Source organism: Staurois parvus, unplaced genomic scaffold (assembly GCF_062004578.1).
Source record: "Staurois parvus isolate SC_StPar_1 unplaced genomic scaffold, SC_StPar_1.0 ptg000616l, whole genome shotgun sequence".
In the NCBI taxonomy this organism is placed as follows: Eukaryota; Metazoa; Chordata; class Amphibia; order Anura; family Ranidae; genus Staurois; species Staurois parvus.
The window spans coordinates 1,372,414-1,391,455 of NW_028318412.1; the positions used below are offsets into that span (position 1 = coordinate 1,372,414).

The 19,042-nt window shown below is 42.0% G+C and overlaps 1 protein-coding gene across 2 annotated transcripts in view; it reads left to right on the forward strand.

The window, feature by feature from the left end:
- Positions 1 to 19,042, forward strand: part of ASB1 (ankyrin repeat and SOCS box containing 1) — a 39,240-nt gene that overhangs the window by 15,454 nt on the left and 4,744 nt on the right. The window contains exon 4 of one of the 2 annotated variants that reach the window (XM_089693173.1): positions 10,575 to 10,954. In XM_089693173.1, the coding sequence (XP_089549299.1) occupies positions 10,575 to 10,954 (380 nt within the window). The remainder of the gene's footprint in view (positions 1 to 10,574; positions 10,955 to 19,042) is intronic. The other variant, XM_089693174.1, reaches the window with a different exon arrangement.

Consider the following 19,042-nt stretch of genomic DNA (forward strand, 5'->3'; position numbering starts at 1 on the left):
CTCTTGTGGACTCTATTTGTTTTAGTATAATGTCCATACCGACTCCATTCAAGCTCATTGTAATAGGAATGAATGTGGTGTCAATCAGGAAATACAGCAAAGAACCTAATGGAAAGGGGACAAGTAACTGTGTATCTGAACAGAACTCTTGGTGGAGGGCATCAGGGTCCACAAGGGGAAGGAGCACTTTGGAAAGAAATGGCCTGTAGCAGGGGCTCTCATTTTCCAATGAGTAAAAATTCTATTTAAACATACATAGACAAACATAAAACATTTGGTCCTGACATTTATTTTTGCATATAGCTATCCAACTAGCTCAATCCTTTTGCTGGAAATTGGTCCTTCTTTATCTGAAATGACCCCAAAATCTTAGACTGCAAGCCATTGTGTTCATATGTTTCAGCCTCACACACTGGAGCTCGAGAGGGAGGTTGCACAGAAAATATACTAGTGAAAATAGAATTGTGGTTATTTTTGAGCTCTATGATTTGTGAGCCTGGAGTAATTTATATCTTCTGCAGTTTCTTTCTTGGTTTGGGAAAGAAGAAATCTTGCATCATTTAAGTGGTTATAAACATTCTTTTTTTTTTTTTTTTATAACAAAACATTTTATACTTACCTGCTCTGTGAAGTGGTTTTGTACAGAGCAGCCCCACTCCTCTTCTTCTTGGGTCCCCTGCCAGCACTCCTGGCTCTTTTAACACTAGCACCCCAAACCCACCCCACCCCCCGCCCCAGTGAGTGTCCCCATAGCAAACCACTTTCGATGGGAGCATTCGTGTGGGCTCGCTCCCATCCATAGCCACAGCCCTGCTCACTCTGATTGACAGCAGCAGGATCCAGTGAGGAGGAGGGAGAGAGCTTCAGCTGTCGTTCGCAGCGCTTGATCAAGATCTGGCTCAGATAAGCATAAGTAAGGGGGAGGGGTGAACAGCATTACTGAAGGTTTTCTTACCTTAATGCAGAGAATGCATTAAGGTAAAATGCATTTTTTGCATCCAGTAATTAAGGTAAAAAATAATTACTTTTACATTTAAGGGAATCGCCTCCTGTAAAGTATGGTACCAGGATTATGGTATAACCAGCTCAAACCCAGACTGTATGTGTATGTTCTGAGGTGGTTAAAGTGGTTCTAAAGACTGAAGGTTTTTTTTACTTTAGTGCATCTTTCCCCCCAACCCGATCTCGGGGCGCGAGACATGCTCTGTGTGCAAGTGTCTAAATATGGAGAGCACCCGGTGAGGGGGAATCGGGGCTGCTCTATGCAAACCATTTCACAGAGCAGGTAAATATGACGTTTGTTACTTAAAAAAAAATGGGTTTACAAATCACTTTAAATGCTAAGACCACCTTTTTGCACTTTTGCAAAAACAATAGATGTGCATATATTTGCAGAAAAAAATGTCAATTTATAACTTCTTTGCAACTGAACATGCATAACATTGCAACAGCGATCAGTGGATAGAAACATAAGGGAGAAACCTCATTGGCAGCTTAGAATGAGAACAATGGGGGTCTAATACAGACTACTTAAAGTAATACTAAACATACACTGTTTAATTTACATGATCCATTCTCTATATGTATACCAATGTTGGCACTGTATTTATTTTAATAAAAATCTAAGTACCTTTTTTCATAATTGGTATACAGCTGTCATGTGACCCAGCTCTGTCCCAGTCTGTCTGCAAGAAAACATTGGTGGGAGGAACTTATAGTCATCTGCTACTGGAAATACAAAGGAAAAATACATAATTAACCACTTAAAGGATAAGTTCACCTTTTGACAAAAAAATAATAAATGCACATTTTTTTTAGGTTTTCTCATTTATAGAGAACTGTGAATAGGTGATGCGGATGGGTGCATGGAGCACCGCACTGCCTCATTTTGAAAATATTTTGACAGCTAGCGGGGGGAGAAGATTCCAAGCTGTCAAAGTAGAGCAACCAGGGCTGGTTCATTCATAACATGTTACATCCTGACTATGGGTGTAACAATTTCTGAAAGGTGAACTTCTCCTTTTACCCCCTTCATGACCAGGCCATTTTTTTTGCTATTTGACACTGCGCTGCTTTAGCTGGAAATTGTGCAGTTATACAACACTGTACGCAAATGAAATATATATAATTTTTTCACACAAATTGAGCTTTCTTTTGGCTGTATTTGATCACCACTGGGTTTTGTTGTTTTTTATTATGTAAACGAAGATAGACTGAAAATATTTTTTGCTTTGTTATAAAAACATATCCAATTAAAATATCCAATTAAAGAAAAAAAACCCAATAAGTGTATATTAATTGGTTTATGTGAAAGTTATAGCGTCTACAAACTTTGGTATATAAATTTGAATTCTGAAGTACTGACGACCGATCTCATTTCTTGAGGCCCTTTAAAATGCCAGTACAGTACAAATGCCCCTCAAATGAACTCTTTTTAGAAAGTAGACAGTCTGATCGATTTTAAAAATAGTTCCTGCACTACTTTTTGTGATTTCGGGTGCAGCTTTCATAGTCATCAGTGCATGAAGTCGCACAGATGTCTTCTAAGTTGGACCTGAAGTTGCACTGCCATGAGACTTTGAAATTGTGCAACGTGCCTTGAAGTCGCACAGTGTGAACCAGGGCTTAGAGTAGTTCAGTGTCACCACAGTAACACTGTACTACTCTGAGGGGGTGATCCAGGATTTTTTTTTTATACATTTAAATGCTGTTTCAATGATTATTGTAACAGCAATGCTTTAAACTGTCATGAACAACTTTCACGCATAACAGCTGTGACTACTAGTAATCTGTGATTGGCTACAGCTAATCACATGGTACAGGGTGCTGTGATTGGCCTTGATACTATGTGATTGCTGTGGACCAATCACAGCTCACTGCTAAAGGAAACAGAGGTCTTATGAATGTCACCATTTTTTTTTGTAAATATATTTCTAAGGGTGCTATTGACATGAAATTTTCACCACATGTCGGTAACAACCCATGCAATCCATACATATAAAGAACCCAAAACAAATTGGCATCGATAAACACAACACAGAAATGGGAGTCCTTCAAAAAGACTGTATGTGAACACATTGCAAAATCTATTCCTATGGGCAACAAGTTTAAAAGGCTAAAAATCAAACCTATGTGTCTTACGGCCAAAGTTAAAAAAGCTATAGATAATAAGAAAAGAGCTTTTTTTAAATATAAAAATGAAGGAACTCTATCATCATTTAAACATTACAAAGAATATAACAGAATAGGCAAAAAGAAAATAAAGGCCATAAAAATTGAAAATGAATGTCCGATTGCAAAAGATAGCAGGACAAACCCCCAAAAATTCTTTAAATATATTAATAGTAAAAAGGTCCGTTCCGAGCATGTAGGCCCTTTACAAAATAATCTACAGTGCGTGACTGGGGACAAAGAAGGCAAATTTATTAACCATTAGCCGCCCGGCCAATGGCCGTTTGGCGGCTTCAAATGTGTCTCTGCACTCCGGGTGCACGCCATTTGGCGTGCTCCCGCACATGCGCAGTTTGCGCTAATGCAGAGCGGCGCAGCAGTGCGATCTGTCACCGGCCGTGCACCTCGGACACGGCCGATGACAGATCCGAGTACCGGCTCCCGTTGTTGGTACCATGTGACCTGCTGTGACCAATCACAGCAGGTCACATGACAGTTGTATACAATGGATGGCTTCATTCATGATGCCATCCATTGTATACTAGTGCCTAGCTGTGAATGGTCACAGCTAATCACATGCACATGTCATGTGATTAGCTGTGACCAAATCATAGCTAAGCACAAAAAAAAAAAAAAAAACTGAATGAATCGATTTCATTCAGGTAAATGCTTGCTTATAGCAAAGTAATTCTTTGCTATAAGCAAATTGTGTAAAAAAAAAAAAATACTGATCACTTCCCCAAAGTAGTACAATGTTACTATGGTAACATTGTACTACTTTGGTCATAGTAAAATATGAAAAAAAAATCTTAACTTTTTTTAAAAAAATGTAATAAAAAATTAAATATAATAAAAAAAAAAAAAAAATATATATATATTTTTTTTTCATACTGTCACCAGTCAGTGTCCCTGTTCACCGCCATGCCAGTTATATGATGATGCTGTACTGCACTGGTGACAGTATGTAAAAAAAAAAATAGTGAAAATAATTTTTTTAATTTTTTCATTTTCCGAAAAATTATGACAAAAAATACAACTTCAAAAAACTCGCCATGCCTCCTATGAAGTACGTCGGACCGTCTACTCTGCAAAAAGGGGTCATTTGGGGATATCTGTACTATTCTGACATTCTTGGACCTCAAGAAATTAGATTGGCTGTCAGTACTTCAGGATTGATCAATTTTCAGATATATACCATAGTTTGTGAACTCTATAACTTTCCTACAAACTAAAAAATACATCCTAATTTGGGTTATTTTCACCAAAGACATGTAGCAGAATACATCTCGGCCTAAATTTATGAAGAACAATTATTTATTTGTAAACTTTTATAACAAACAAAGAAAAATGTGTTTTTTTTTCAAAATTTTTGGTCTTTTTTTGTTAATTTAGCAAAAAATAAAAACCCCAGCGGTGATTAAATACCACCAAAAGAAAGCTCTAGTTGTGTGAAGAAAATGATAAAATTTTAGTTTGGGTACAGTGTTGTATGACCGCGCAATTGTCATTCAAAGTGTGAGAGCGCTGAAACCTGAAAAATGGCCTGGGCAGGAAGGTGTAAAATTGCACGGTATTGAAACGGTTAAACACCTTCTTCAGTTCTGTGTATACAAAGGAGCATGGGGGAGCTCGTGTTCATAATGGGCATGTTATCGACACAGCTCCAGCTGATTCACATTGGCTCACAACTGATATGATCCAGAAATATTTAGACAGAATAAAGGTGAATAAAGCACCTGGACCGGATGGCATACACCCACGGGTCCTTAAAGAATTGAGCTCTGTCATTTCAAAGCCATTGTTTCTCATTTTTAGGGACTCTTTAATGACTGGCATAGTACCACTGGTTTGACGTAAGGCCAATGTGGTGCCTATATTTAAAAAGGGGTCAAAATCTTTACCAAGTAATTACAGATCTGTTAGCTTAACTTCTATAGTTGGGAAGATACTGGAGAGTTTAATAAAACCACATAGATGAGTTCTTGCTGGGAAAAAGAATATTTTAAACAACAGACAGCACGGATTCATGAAAGACAGAAGTTGTCAAACAAATCTGATTTCTTTTTATGAGGAGGTGAGCAAAACCTTGGATAAGAGGGGTGGCGGTGGACGTGGTATACTTGGATTTTGCAAAATCGTTTCACACAGTTCCCCATACACGGCTAATGTGTAAGGTAAAGTCTACAGGCTTGAAAAATCAGTATGTAAATTGATAGAAAACTGGCTAAAAGATCGCTTTCAGAGAGTAGTGGTTAATGATTCATACTCTGAATGTTCTGGGGTCATCAGTGGTGTACCCCAAGATTCAATGTTGGGACCCTTACTTTTTAATATATTTATAAACGATATAGTGTCTGGGATTCAAAATACCATTTCAGTCTTTGCAGATGACACCAAGCTATGCAGTGGAATAACGTCCTTACAGGATGTCTTCAACTTACAAGCCGACCTCAATGCACTGTTAATTGGGCAACTATGTGGCAAATGAGGTTTAATGTTTATAAATGTAAAGTTATGCGGTTGGGGGCTAAGAATATGCATGCATCATACATACTAGGGGGAGTACAACTGGGGGAATCAATGGTGGAGAAGGATTTGGGAGTTCTGGTAGATCACAAGCTTAATAATGGCATGCAATTCCAAGCTGCGGTTTCTAAAGCGAGCAAAATCCTCACTTGTATTAAAAGAGCTATAGATTCCAGAGAGAGATATCATTCTACCCCTGTTCAAATCATTAGTAATACCTCACCTGGAATATGCAGTTCAGTTTTGGGCACCAATTCACAAAAAGAACATTGGGGAACTGGAGAAAGAGTAGAGAAGGGCAACCAAACTGATGAGAGACATGGAGGAGCTCAGCTATAAGGAAAGATTAGAGGAACTGAATGTATTCTCTCTTGAGAAGAGATTAAGGAAGGGTTTGATCAACATGTATAAATACATCAGTGAACTCGGTGAAGAGTTATTAACCCTGAGGTCATCACAGAGGACAAGGGGGCACTCCTTACGTCTGGAGGAAAAGAAATTTAATCTCCAAACACGGAAAGGTGTAACCTGTGAAAATGTGGAATAGACTCCCTCAAGAGTTGGTTCTAGCCAGCTCAGTGGATTGCTTTAAAAAAGGCTTGGATTCTTTCTTGGATACACAGAATATAACTGGATACTAACATTTATAGGTAAAGTTGATCCAGGGAATATCCGATTGCCTCTCAGTGGATCAGGAAGGCATTTTTTCCCCTGCAGGAGCAAATTGGATCATTCTTTGCTGGGTTTTTTGCCTTCCTCTGGATCAACTCTGGGTGTAGGATTATAACTTTTTTTTTTAATGGTTGAACTGGATGGACTTTTGTCTTTTTTCAGCCAGACTAACTATGTAAATAAGTTCGAGACAAGACAGTACAGTAACAATACAATTCAATACAAGAGGGGTTTGAGGGCCCTGCTCCTTGGAGCTTAAAATCTAGGAGGGAGGGGATAGTGGTACAAGAGGTAATAACTGTGGGGGATGGAGTGGTTGGAAGAGTAGAAGATTTCAGTATTAGTTGAGGGCGGGGTAGGTTTCCCTGAAGAGATAGGTTTTCAGAGTGCGCCTAAAAGTGAGCAGAGTGGGTGATAGTCTGATGGATTGGGGTAGGGAGTTCCAGAGGATGGGGGAAGCCCTGGAGACGAGCATGGGAGGAGACAAGGGAGCTAGAGAGTAGGAGGTCTTGTGAGGAGCGGAGAGTACAGTTTGGGTGATATTTGGAGACAAGATCGGTGATGTAATGGTATTAAGTTCCCGAGAGGCTCTGTAAAATGTACCCTGGATCCTATTGCTTTCATGGATGTGATCAGGTGGGAAACCCATATGGTGGACCTACCTTTAAAGCAGTTGTAAAGGCTGAAGGTTTTTTTACCTTCCATGCATGAAGGTAAAAAACCTTCTGTGTGCAGCAGTGCCCCCTTTCCCTTCAATACTTACCTGAGCCTCATCGCGATCCAGCAATGTGAACAACAGCCTTGGCTGTCTCTGGTCCCTGCCTCCCACTGCTGTCAGTCAAGCCAGTCAGCCAATGTGGAGAGGGGGGGGGGAAGCAAGCCGCGCCTCCGTGTGTGAATGGACACATGGAGCAGTGGGTGCTGCCATAGCAAGCTGCTTGCTGTGGGGGCACCAGACAGGAAGAGCCAGGAGAGCCTACAGAGGATCCGAGAAGAGGAGAATCCAGGCTGCACTGTACAAAACCACTGCACACAGCAGGTAAGTATAGACATGTTTGTTATTTTACAAAAAAACAAACAAAAAAAAACCTTTAGAATCGCTTTAAGGTCAGGTGATTCTGGATGCAAGTTCACTGCCTGATAAATTCAGTAACTACAGTTAATACCATTAAGAACGCCAGTGTTGCCCTTCTAAATGAACCAGTTGAAAACCTTCCCAGACAAACTCAAACATTTCTTTATTTTATGTTTCTAGTGACTAAGATAGCAACAGCCTGAGAGGGCATGTTGGTTGGTCTATCTTCGATGAAGTGCAAATTAACCTGGATAATGCTTAATGAGAAATGGTTAGTGCACTACGAGACAAACAAATGACATTTGAAAAAGTCTGGAACTCTTGGATTTCACATTTACAACTGCATCTGGATGATGGTGGACTTGTGGGGGTGGCAGAAATGGACCTTTGGACTGGCACTTTTTTACCTTTCTTCTTCCCTAGCTCTTTCATGCACACATCACCCCCATACTTAAAAAGCCCTCCCTGGACCCCAATGACCTGAACAACCTCAGACCCATCTCCCTGCTCCCATTTACATCTAAACTCCACGAGCGCCTAGTCTACACCCACCTAAGCTCTCACCTCAACGACAACAAGCTCCTCGATCCCCTACAGTCCGGCTTCCGTCCCCTACACTCCACGAAACTGCCTTACTTAAACTCTCCAACGACCTGCTAACCGCCAAAGCTAATGGCCACTATTCAGTGCTCCTACTCCTTGACCTCTCTGCAGCCTTCGACACAGTCGACCACCCCCTCCCTCCTCAAAAAACTACACTCCCTTGGCCTCAGAGATTCTGCTCTCTCCTGGCTCTCATCCTACCTGTCACAACGCTCTTTCAGCGTTACCTATAATGCTACCACCCTCCCCCCTCATTCCCCCTCTCTGTTGGGGTCCCTCAAGGCTCTGTCCTCGGGCCCCTTCTCTTTTCCATCTACACCTCCTCCCTTGGCCAACTCATACACTCTCACGGCTTCAACTACCACCTCTATGTGGACGACACACAAATCTCTCTCTCAACCCCCCACCTCACCCCCTCGGTCTCCTCCCGAATCACACACCTACTGAGCGACATATCAGACTGGATCTCACTCCACTTCCTTAAACTGAACCTCTCCAAAACCGAGTTTCTTGTCTTCCCCCCAGCCCGCACACCACCCCCCATTGACTTCTCCATCACATCCAACGTCGTCACCATCAAACCCGCCCCGCAGGCCAGAGTACTTAGTGTCATTCTGGACTCCAACCTATCCTTCCAGCCCCAAGTCCAATCTTTAACAAACTCGTGCAGACTCCACCTCCACAACATCGCCAAAATACGCACGTTCCTAACCCCAGAAACCACTAAAAAGCTCATCCACTCCCTCATTATATCACGACTCGACTACTGCAACTCCCTCCTCACTGGCCTGCCTCGCCGCTGGCTATCCCCGCTTCAGTCGATCCTGAATACGGCTGCCAGACTCATTCACCTTTACAACCGCTCCGTTTCCACCACCCCCCTCTGCCAATCCCTTCACTGGCTTCCGATTGCGCAATGGATCAAATTCAAAATCCTAACACTGACGTACAAAGCTGTCCACCATACTGCTCCGAACTACATCACTGACCTAATATCCAAGTACCGCCCAGCACGCACACTCCGCTCCTCACAAGACCTCCTTCTCTCTAGTTCCCTGGTCTCCTCCTCCCATGCCCGCCTCCAGGACTTCTCCAGGGTGTCACCCATCCTCTGGAACTCCCTGCCCCAACCCATCAGATTATCACCTACTCTCCTCTCCTTTACGTGCACCCTGAAAACCCATCTCTTCAGGGAAGCCTACCCCACCCCCTGCTAACTTGCCGACCTCCTCCACTCTTCCTACCACTCCATTCCCCACAGCTATCTCCTCCTGTGCCACCATCCCCTCCCTCCTAGATTGTAAGCTCGAAAGAGCAGGGCCCTCGAACCCCTCATGTTTTGCATTGTATTGGTATTGTTCTGTCACATGTTCTGTCCCTCTTTGTAATGTACAGCGCTGAGCGAACTATTGGCGCTTTATAAATACTGTATAATAATAATATTCTCCTTCCTATTCTCTCTCTTGCTGTTAACATTGTTATACTCTATATGCTGAGTCCTGTGCTCTCATTCCTATGCCAATTGGAGGTTTTATATGCAATTTCTGTTTTAATAGACTGTTATGTCCATTTCTCCCTTATCAAGATGAGGTTGGTCACAGTGGTGAATTCCTGTGATTATTTTTTTTGTTTTTTTTACTGTAATACTTGGGTATGATTTTGTTTACTTGGGTTTATAGAAAGTACTTTAGGATATATTGTACAGAATGTTTTTGTTTTTTTTTTAGAGTCAACTGACTGTTCTATTGCATAAACACTGTATACTATTCTAATCTTGAGTGCACTCTCAGATATGCTTTCTCCTGTATTTTGTACCACTGATGTAATTTTTGTTTGAAAAATCAATGAACACATGTTCATGCACTTTTGGTAGTTTGTTTTTTTTTACTTTCCTCTGCATTTAAAAAAGAATTATGAAACCAAATCAAAAACACTCCAAACAGTGTGTGAAAAGCACATATACAGGTGTTAACCTACCCTTTAAAGCAGGCCAGAAGGAGGTCAACTGCAGTCAAATGCACCTGGTAATGAATTCTGAATGATCTCAGAAGCATCTCAGGCTGATCTCAAACTCATGCCATTGACACAAGAACAAAGTCTGTTAACACAGGCTCTTACTGTTCTGGTGACTACAGATTCATCAGGTAAGAAATGTGAAAAAATCTGCAAGAGATATACAAACAACAATAAAAAGCTGACAAGGTACTAATCATCGCATACTCAAAAACCGAAAACATTTTTATTTCTGTTTATGTTACTGTTGGCATTCTCCCTTACTTCCTGTCTGGCGAAACCATAGTCAACAGGACAGTTAGCAATAAGAAAACGTGAACAGAACCCCAGATAGGTAACACTTGGCATAGAAGGGAATATGTTCAATATCATACTTTGTGAAATATATTGTGTATGTGAGAGGACTCTTATAGAGGTTACATATGTGTAGAAGCAATTTTAAACATGTGAACTCAATCTGGTCTTGGCTGTACCCTTACAAGGACTGTTTATTGTTTTCCTCCCCTGTTTCTAGGTACGGTGCGGATGTGGATGTTGATCACCAGCTGTCGTGTGGTTTGGGATCTTCCCCTCGATCTCTGACATCGTTGTCGTGCACGCCGCTGTATATTAGTGCAGCATATGACAGTTTTCCATGCTTCCGTCTCCTGCTTCAGGCTGGTGCCAACCCTGATTATAACAGCTGGAGTATGGTATGCGAAACAAACTTTTCACGAGCATCTCCATCTTGTGTGTTGGAGGCAGTTCTCCGGCATGGATGTGACCAGCCATTTGTTCAGTTGCTTATTGACTATGGGGCAAATCTGAGTCTTGTACACAAAGAACCTAGTGTTGAGGAAAGCCCCAGGAGGAAAGTGAACCAAGAAGCCCTGAAACTCTTCAGGGATGCAAAATGTGAGTTATGATACACGCGCGTGTGTATATTTCACTGGCATTCAAAAAGATTTTTTTTTCTTGTCCTTCCAAAACCCACACAGTAAAAATTGATAGATAAACAAGCCAGGAGAGAACCCAGTGTAATTAGTTCTAGCAGGTTTTACTGGAAAGTTTGTCAATCATGGTTTCATATATTTGGCCAGTTGACAACAGTTTTACTTAAATAAATCTTAGTCCGGGTGGCTTTTTTTTTTTTTACCGCAAACTCATAGCAGCCAGCCAGGATGTCCGGTGTTCTGGCCTGCATTAAGATATCTGAGTTTCTGCGCTGTTAGCATGGTTGAGTACACACTCTCACGTTTTCAAAAACTATATAGTTATATTCTGTGATTTCAGCAGCATTTCAGCAGTGGTAATAAACCAAAAAGCAAACCTTTATTACATTGCAACTTTCCAATTCTTAGATGTGATGGCTGCATTATTATTTTTTTTTTTTTTTTTAAGGAGGACTTTCCCTTATTTTTACTTGGTGATCTGGCCAGTAAGTCTGTTTTTCAAAAGAACGAGCTGGCCAGCAAATGTAGTAATTAGAGGGATAAGACAATCATTTAATACTGAAAGGGGTGCTTACAATGGTCAGTTTTTATATAGTTATGTAAAACCTTCATCTCAAAATGAAAAACATGTTTGCTGTAACTGTTTATAAAGTGTGAACTGGAGTTTGGCTTCAATTTGTTAGTGCATCTAAATTTGGTAGTAAATTTAACACTCCCCTCCCCCCAGACTGACAATGCTGTTAACAGTGCCCCTGTGAAAAGGTAAAAACCTCAAAAAGCAAACTAATGTAGCCACCACATCTAAGGATTAGCTGCAATATACAGTTAGGTCCATATATATTTGGACACAGGCATAATTTTATTTTTTCAGGTATTTACCAAAACATATTCAAGCTATAGTTATATAATGTATATGGGCTGAAAGTGCACACTCGCAGGTTTAATTTGAGGGTATGTACATCCAAATTGGAGGAAGGGTTTGGGAATTACAGCTCTTAAGAGTAGCCATCCCCCCTTTTTCAAGGGACCAAATGTAATTGGACAATTAAATCAAAAGCGGTTTCATGGCCAGGTGTGGGCTACTCCTTCTTTATTTCTTATGAATTAATCAGGTAAAAGGTCTGGAGTTGATTCTAAGTGTGGTATTTGCATTTGGAATCTATTGCTGTGAACCTACATCATGTGTTTAAAGGAGCTGTCTATGCAAGTGAAACAGGCCATTGTAAGGCTTCAAAAACAAAACAAATCCAGCAGAGAGATAGCAGCAACATTAGGAGTGGCCAAATCAACAGTTTGGTACATTCTGAGGAAAGGAGAACGCAATGGTGAGCTCAGCAACATAAAAAGGCATGGACGTCAACAGATGACAACAGTGGTGGACGTCCACGGAAGACAACAGTGGTGGATGATTGCAGGATCCTCTCTATGGTAGAGAAAAACCCATTCACAACATCCGGACAAGTGAAGGACATTCTCCAGGAGGTGGGCGTATCATTGTCAAAGTCTACAATCAAGAGAAGACTTCACGAGAGCAAATACAGAGGGTTCACCACAAGGTGCAAACCATTCATAAGCCTGAAGAATAGAAAAGCCAGATTAGATTTTGCCAAAACCAGTTTTGGAAAAGCATTCTTTGGATGGATGAAATTAAGATTAATCTGTACCAGAATGACAGGAAGAAAAAAGTGTGAAGAAGGTTTGGAACAGTTTATAATCCAAAGCACACATCATCTGTAAAACATGGTGGAGGCAGTGTGATGGCATGGGCATGCATGCCTTCCAGTGGCACTGGATCATTGGTGTTTATTGATGATGTGACAGAAGCAGCCAGATGAATTCTGCAGTATTTACAGATATACTATCAGCCCAGATTCAGTCAAATGCAGCAAAGTTGATTGGACGGTGCCTCACAGTGCAGATGGACAATGATCCAAAACACAATGCAAAAGAAACCCAGGAGCTTTTGAAGGAAAAGTAGTGGAATATTCTGCATTGGCCGAGTCAATCACCTGATCTTAACCCAACTGAGCATGCATTTCATTTGCTGAAGAACAACTGATGACAGTTGCAGTTAGACCCTGGCAAAGCATCAGAAAGGAGGAAACTTAGTCTTTGGTAATGTCCATGGGTTCCAGACTTTAGGCAGTCATTACCAGTAAAGGATTCTTAACAAAATATCAAAAATGAACATTTTATTTATGATTATATTCAATTGTCCAATTACTTTTGGTCCCTTGATAAAGGGGGGTGGCTATTCTTAAGAGCTGTAATTCCTAAACCCTTCCTGCCTGCATAGCCGGGCTCTTCCATTCCTCTGGGGAGCCCAGGACCATGGTAAACATCTAGGATATCATGCTACAGAGAAGATTTAAGGAACATCCATTCCCCAATCTCTTCTGTAACTAATGAACATGAAAACATTGATTTAATCACTTCGTTTCAGAGCTGTCATCTCCTGACTTCTACAGTCAGGAAAGCAGGTAATCAAGCACAATCTGTGCTTGATTAGCTGCACTGGAGGGTAGGGGAGACCTTGGGGGTCTAATTTGTCCCTGAGGTCTCTATAAAGAGTACCTGTCACCTGCCCAAAGCTATCACAAAGGAGGTTTGTTAGCCTCCTTGTAATAGTAATAAAATTACGTGAAATAAATAAAAAAATCTTTTTTTTTTTAAATAGCCCCATCTGCCCCCCACTTGCATACACACAAATGCAAAGGCTTGAAGGTCTTGCACCTGAAGGTGAACAGGTACCAATATTAGTGTGCTCACAATAGAAATGTGGTTCTGCTAGACCAGTGGCATGCCCAGCATATCTGGCACCCGGGGCTGATCTTTTTTTGTTTTAAGTGCCCCTCCCCAAACGCACACGCTATAGGAATAAAGGGGTGTGCACTGTGCCGAAATGTGTATGTCCAAAATGTGGACTTAAAGGGCAATGGTTTATTAAATCTGAGCCAACTCACTCTATACACTCCTCGTTGATAAGCATGTCAATTTATTTTTTATATTCCCAAACTTCTCCTTTAGTGAATCACTAATTGTAGGATGCACAAACACAATTTTTTACTGAAATTTTGCATTTTCTAATCTCCTGTAACATAAAAATTGGAATTGGGGGTTATGACATTTTTGGCAAAAATGGCTCTGCCAGCGAAAATGTTAATGGATCTCAAGAAAATAATTTTATGGTGAGTACAAAAATTCAATTTATTCCTTGTATATTGAGGAATGCAGGACTCTGAAACAAATGGGTTCGCTGCTGCCTACAGGAGGATTTGCCCACTGACAAAGAATGCTCTGTATGTTAGCTTTTTCAATACCTCGGTTTACTGCATTAGTTAGCCATAGACTGCTTTCCCGGTCCAGAACTGTGGCACAGCCACCAGAATGACCCAGTCTCTGAAGACTTACTTTGAGAGTAGTTGTTTAGGCTGAACTCTGGGAGCTACCTTTATGAACAGAACCACTGGATGCCATTATCTCCACCAAAGGATTGAGCACTGACAATCCCTTAGTTCAGGGGTTAAAATTTTGAGTCCAGATCTACTAGCCGGTCACAAAACTTACTCTCCACCAGTTGCCCCACCCAACCTTGCCCAGGTCCGCCCCCAGCCCGCTCCAAGCCCGCCCCCCAACCACACCCCCTTAAAGCTTATGAAATTACATTTTTCTTTAGAATAGTCTAAAATATAAAACTGTACACAGTAATATATATCCCAGCTCCCCTGTACTCCATTATAGTGATATGACATGTATACAGTATGTATATCCCAGCTCCCCTGTACTCCATTATAGTGATATGACATGTATACAGTAATGTATATCCCAGCTCCCCTGTACTCCATTATAGTGATATGACATGTATATAGTAATCATTATTGTATACATGTCATCACTATAATGGAGTACAGGGGAGCTGGGATATACATTACTCTCTACATGTCATATCACTATAATGGAGTACAGGGGAGCTGGGATATACATTACTGAGTAATGTATATCCCAGCTCCCCTGTACTCCATTATAGTGATATGACATGTTATATACAGTACTTACTGTCCCCCTGAGTCCCCCGCGGCGGTGGAGAGGGTGTCTCCTCTCAGCGGAGGAGAGCAGACCTCTCCTGCACCTGTCCCTTCGGCGGCGGTGCCGCATAAGCCGGAAACCGGAAGTTGTAAACCAGAACTCTGCTTCACAATGAGGCTTGGAGTGCAGGTGCAGTCACTCCATGCTTCATTTGTGCTCACCGCTCGCCACAGAGGAATTTCTCCTCGCATTTGGCGAGCGGGCAAGCGTCTTTTTCAAGCCCTGCCTTAGTTGCAGTGTTGCACATGCAACTCTACACTCTGCTCACCATTGAGGGAACACTATCGTGTCACTGGTTTTCATAGCAAATGATGTGGGGATTCTCGATCATTGGTCTTTGCTACTCTAAGCGCAGTATAGACAATTTATTAGTGAACAATAGATGAATTTCACTTACAAGATATATAGTTAAAGACTCATCGTGCGGTGTGTTAAGATCCAGGTGAGGCGTCCAGTGGCAGCTTGGTCTGTCGAATCAGGAAGTGTGAGCTAGGATATGTCTGTGTACCAAGATGAGGCTTATCTTGGTACACAGACATATCCTAGCTCATACTTCCTGATCCCACGGACCGAGCTGCCACTGGACGGCTGGATGCCTCACCTGGATCCTAAAAAGACTCATCGTGTGGTGTGTTAACTATTTATCTTGTAAGTGCAATTCATCTATTGTTCACGAATAAATTGTCTATACTGCACTTAGAGGTGCCTTCCTCTCTTTTTCATGTTTACTGCATTAGAGCCTTTCTTCTACTCTATGAAGAGCTGCCTCGGTGTTACTGCTCCCATCCATCCATCCATCCCTGATATCCAGCTGGCACCTTTATCGTACAGCTACAGAGGTTGGGCTCTAACAAGCTCGCCCTATATAATATACATTTTCTGGTCTTTGCTGCTCACCTACAGTGACTTGTTAATAATATATAGCCATCTAAGCCTCTCTTTCTAATTGTGCCACTACCTATCTAGGATGCCTTTAGAGGCCCTATGACTGCCAAAACCTTCCAGATTCACCCATTTGTCCCAGATATTCTTTATGGAAACTGGGACATCCCAGCAGTAGCTGAAAGATATAGACTCACAGCTTTAATTTTAAACAACAGAGGTAAGAAGGTTCTCTTGGAGAAGTGGAGTTGGGCAGCGGGACTGAAGAACAATGTCCAGGATGAGAAAAAGATCAAAACTGGCCTAGGCCAGAAGAAGGTCTAGGCCTTAACTCGCCTGATCCCATCACAGGTCAACAGCAAATGGGAGTGAAAGGAAGTAGAATTGCCTCAGAGTCTAAACAGCAGCACTTGAAAATACATAGAGAACCAAAGTCTGATCCCACAGAGTCGCAAGGAATAGAGGTACATGGGAACCCTCCACGCAAGGGATGGAAGGTTAGAATACTAACCAATAGCAAGAAAGGGTCCAGACCTGACAGTCCCGAGAGCCACACCCTAGCTCAAGCCTATCTGCATGAAATATGACACCCTAGAGGTGACATTCCATGATAGGCATGTGGGATTCGTTTTCCTATTCACAACCATGTTAAAAGCACAGATTTAAAGAGATTTCCTATTTTTCAAATCCAGCAATCTCACAAAGCAATAACCTTACCTGGTCAGCACAGTATGTTTGCTTGGATCCAGAACAAGAAAGATCACCAAAAAGCTCTCCTTTTTGAGTCTGCAAGGCCGATGAGGAAGGAGCATTGGAGGAAAGGGCCTAGACCAGAACATAGAGATCTTATGGAGGTACCTGGGCAAATACAGATACTGCCAGGATACCTGTACCTGGAGACCATCCTATTCATCATGCTTTTAAACAAAGGTATCCGGGGGTCCAATTTAACCAATTGAAGAAGCCTGTCTTCCAAGCGGACAGTTAACAGAGCTGTGGTTCTGCCCAGGTTAGGATATGCACAACCTCTCTTGACACACCACCTTCTGTTTCTCCAAAATGGTAGAGGCATGTCAATGCTGTGGGGTTGTCCAAATTGATCCAGATCTGGAGACTCCCCAAGAGGATAATTACAGAAATAGCTGGGAAAGGAAGACTTCTCTGATTCGAGAGCTGGGAGACTGATCCCCTATACCAATAACTGCCTGATCTGCAGAGGTAGGCAATTTGGTCTGTTTAGAAACATGGCCAAATTGGCCCACAACAAAATGTATTGCTAAAACAGTCTAGGAAAAGACTGGAGAAGGGGGGCCTTTCTGAGAGGGGGTAACTTGCTGACCACTGACTCACGCAACAGGACTGAAGGACAGGGATTCTGTACTGTGAACCAAGCTGTTTTTGTCAAAGGAAGCATTGCAGCCATGATTTATGAAGGTTCAGTATTTAAACAAATCCTAGCAACATCTGGCCAACCATATCCAATAAAACCAATTCCGACTGGTTTCTCCACATGAGGTCACCTTCGTATTCCACAATGGGGATACTTTGAGAAAGCTCAAGGGCTAACACTGGAGCCAACACCCTGAAGAACATAGGGGGTACCAGGCCAAGACTGAGCAGTGAGAGCACTGGATGGGGGGAACTTATAGGTGTGCATCCTAGCTGAACACAGAAGCCAAAAAGTCTCTTTGGGAATGGGAAAGAATGCTATATATGGTGAACACCATGGAAAAGATTTGGATGGACAAGCCCCAAGGGAGGCAGATGCTCTTTTCCGGAAAGTGAACAGAGACAAGTTTGAAATACAGTTCCTGACTGTTAATATGCAGAAGCTAGTACGGTGAGGACTAGGCCCTGTATGCTTAGGTGGAAGCATATGAAATGTGTTGTCTTGCTGATTAAAGATTGTTGAAGGAAGTGATGTCATCGGTGTGCAGACCATTGTTTAATGTAGAGCCTACTTGCGTTTATCAAAATCTTTACCGAATGGCAATGGGAAGTCCTGTAAGTGATCGAGGGGAGCCAAGCAAGGGCATGTCAAGGTGTTTCTAATTTTCACAGAGGAGGACATCAGAGCAGGTGAAATGGGAAGGTCTCCAGATTCAGAATAGTTTGCACTATATCAGTCAGAGCTTAACCAGTCTCTTAATTCTTGAGTGATAACAGAAGACGGCCAATCTACAAAGATAATTTTCCTCAGGTGGAGATTGGATAGACTCTGAATCAGATGCCAGAAATAGTCACTGTGACCTATGGCTCAGAAGCTGATAGGGCTGAGGGCAGATCAGCTATAGATTCTGCAAGGGATAGTACAGCAGCGTGCTTAGAACCTCTGCAGGCAACGTCAGCCTGAAATTCAAGGACTCTAGCCTCAAAGTCTTGCAGGACTGTAGTAGAGGCCCGACTGACAAGGCAAGGTCCTTGGCCCCATTCATGGAGCTAGGGAGACTTTCAGGACAAGGTAGACCCTGTCATCATTGGGTAACAAGATTTCAGATAGCAGATGTCAGCACCTTCAGGGATCATGAAACAAACGTCTCTGGAAAACTTGTGAAGTGCAGTGTGAGCCGTGGTCATCCATTTCAGTATAACTGTCCTCTTAGTGTCTAGATACAGATACGTATTTTGCAGCCCCATAGTAGTAAAACAGCTTAAGCTCAAAGTATGAAGCAAGGCCTTCAGGTACTTGAAATTCAGAAAATTGGTAATGGGTACAGTTTGAATGGCTGGAGCTGACCAGTCACTGTAGGCTGGCATAAAGAACATCTGGTGATCAGAGTTTCATGGGACTCAATGCATGCAGTGTAACAGTAGGAGCAAGAATATCCTTCCCTGATGTTGAATGGCAGAAAAGAGCAGAACCCAGTACTTCACAATCACATCCAAGCCAACTCCGCAACATCCAGTCCATCACGGTCCAGACACAGCACTTCAAAAGCTATGCTGAGGAAAGGCCACTCTGGATAGTGGCAATTGTAGAAACTGGCTTTCTTATCGAAGTAAAGAAAAGTCTTAATTAAAAAAAAAACAAACAAAGGAGTGTTTACAAAAATGAGGGTAGTCTTAACAGCAGAACTAAAGA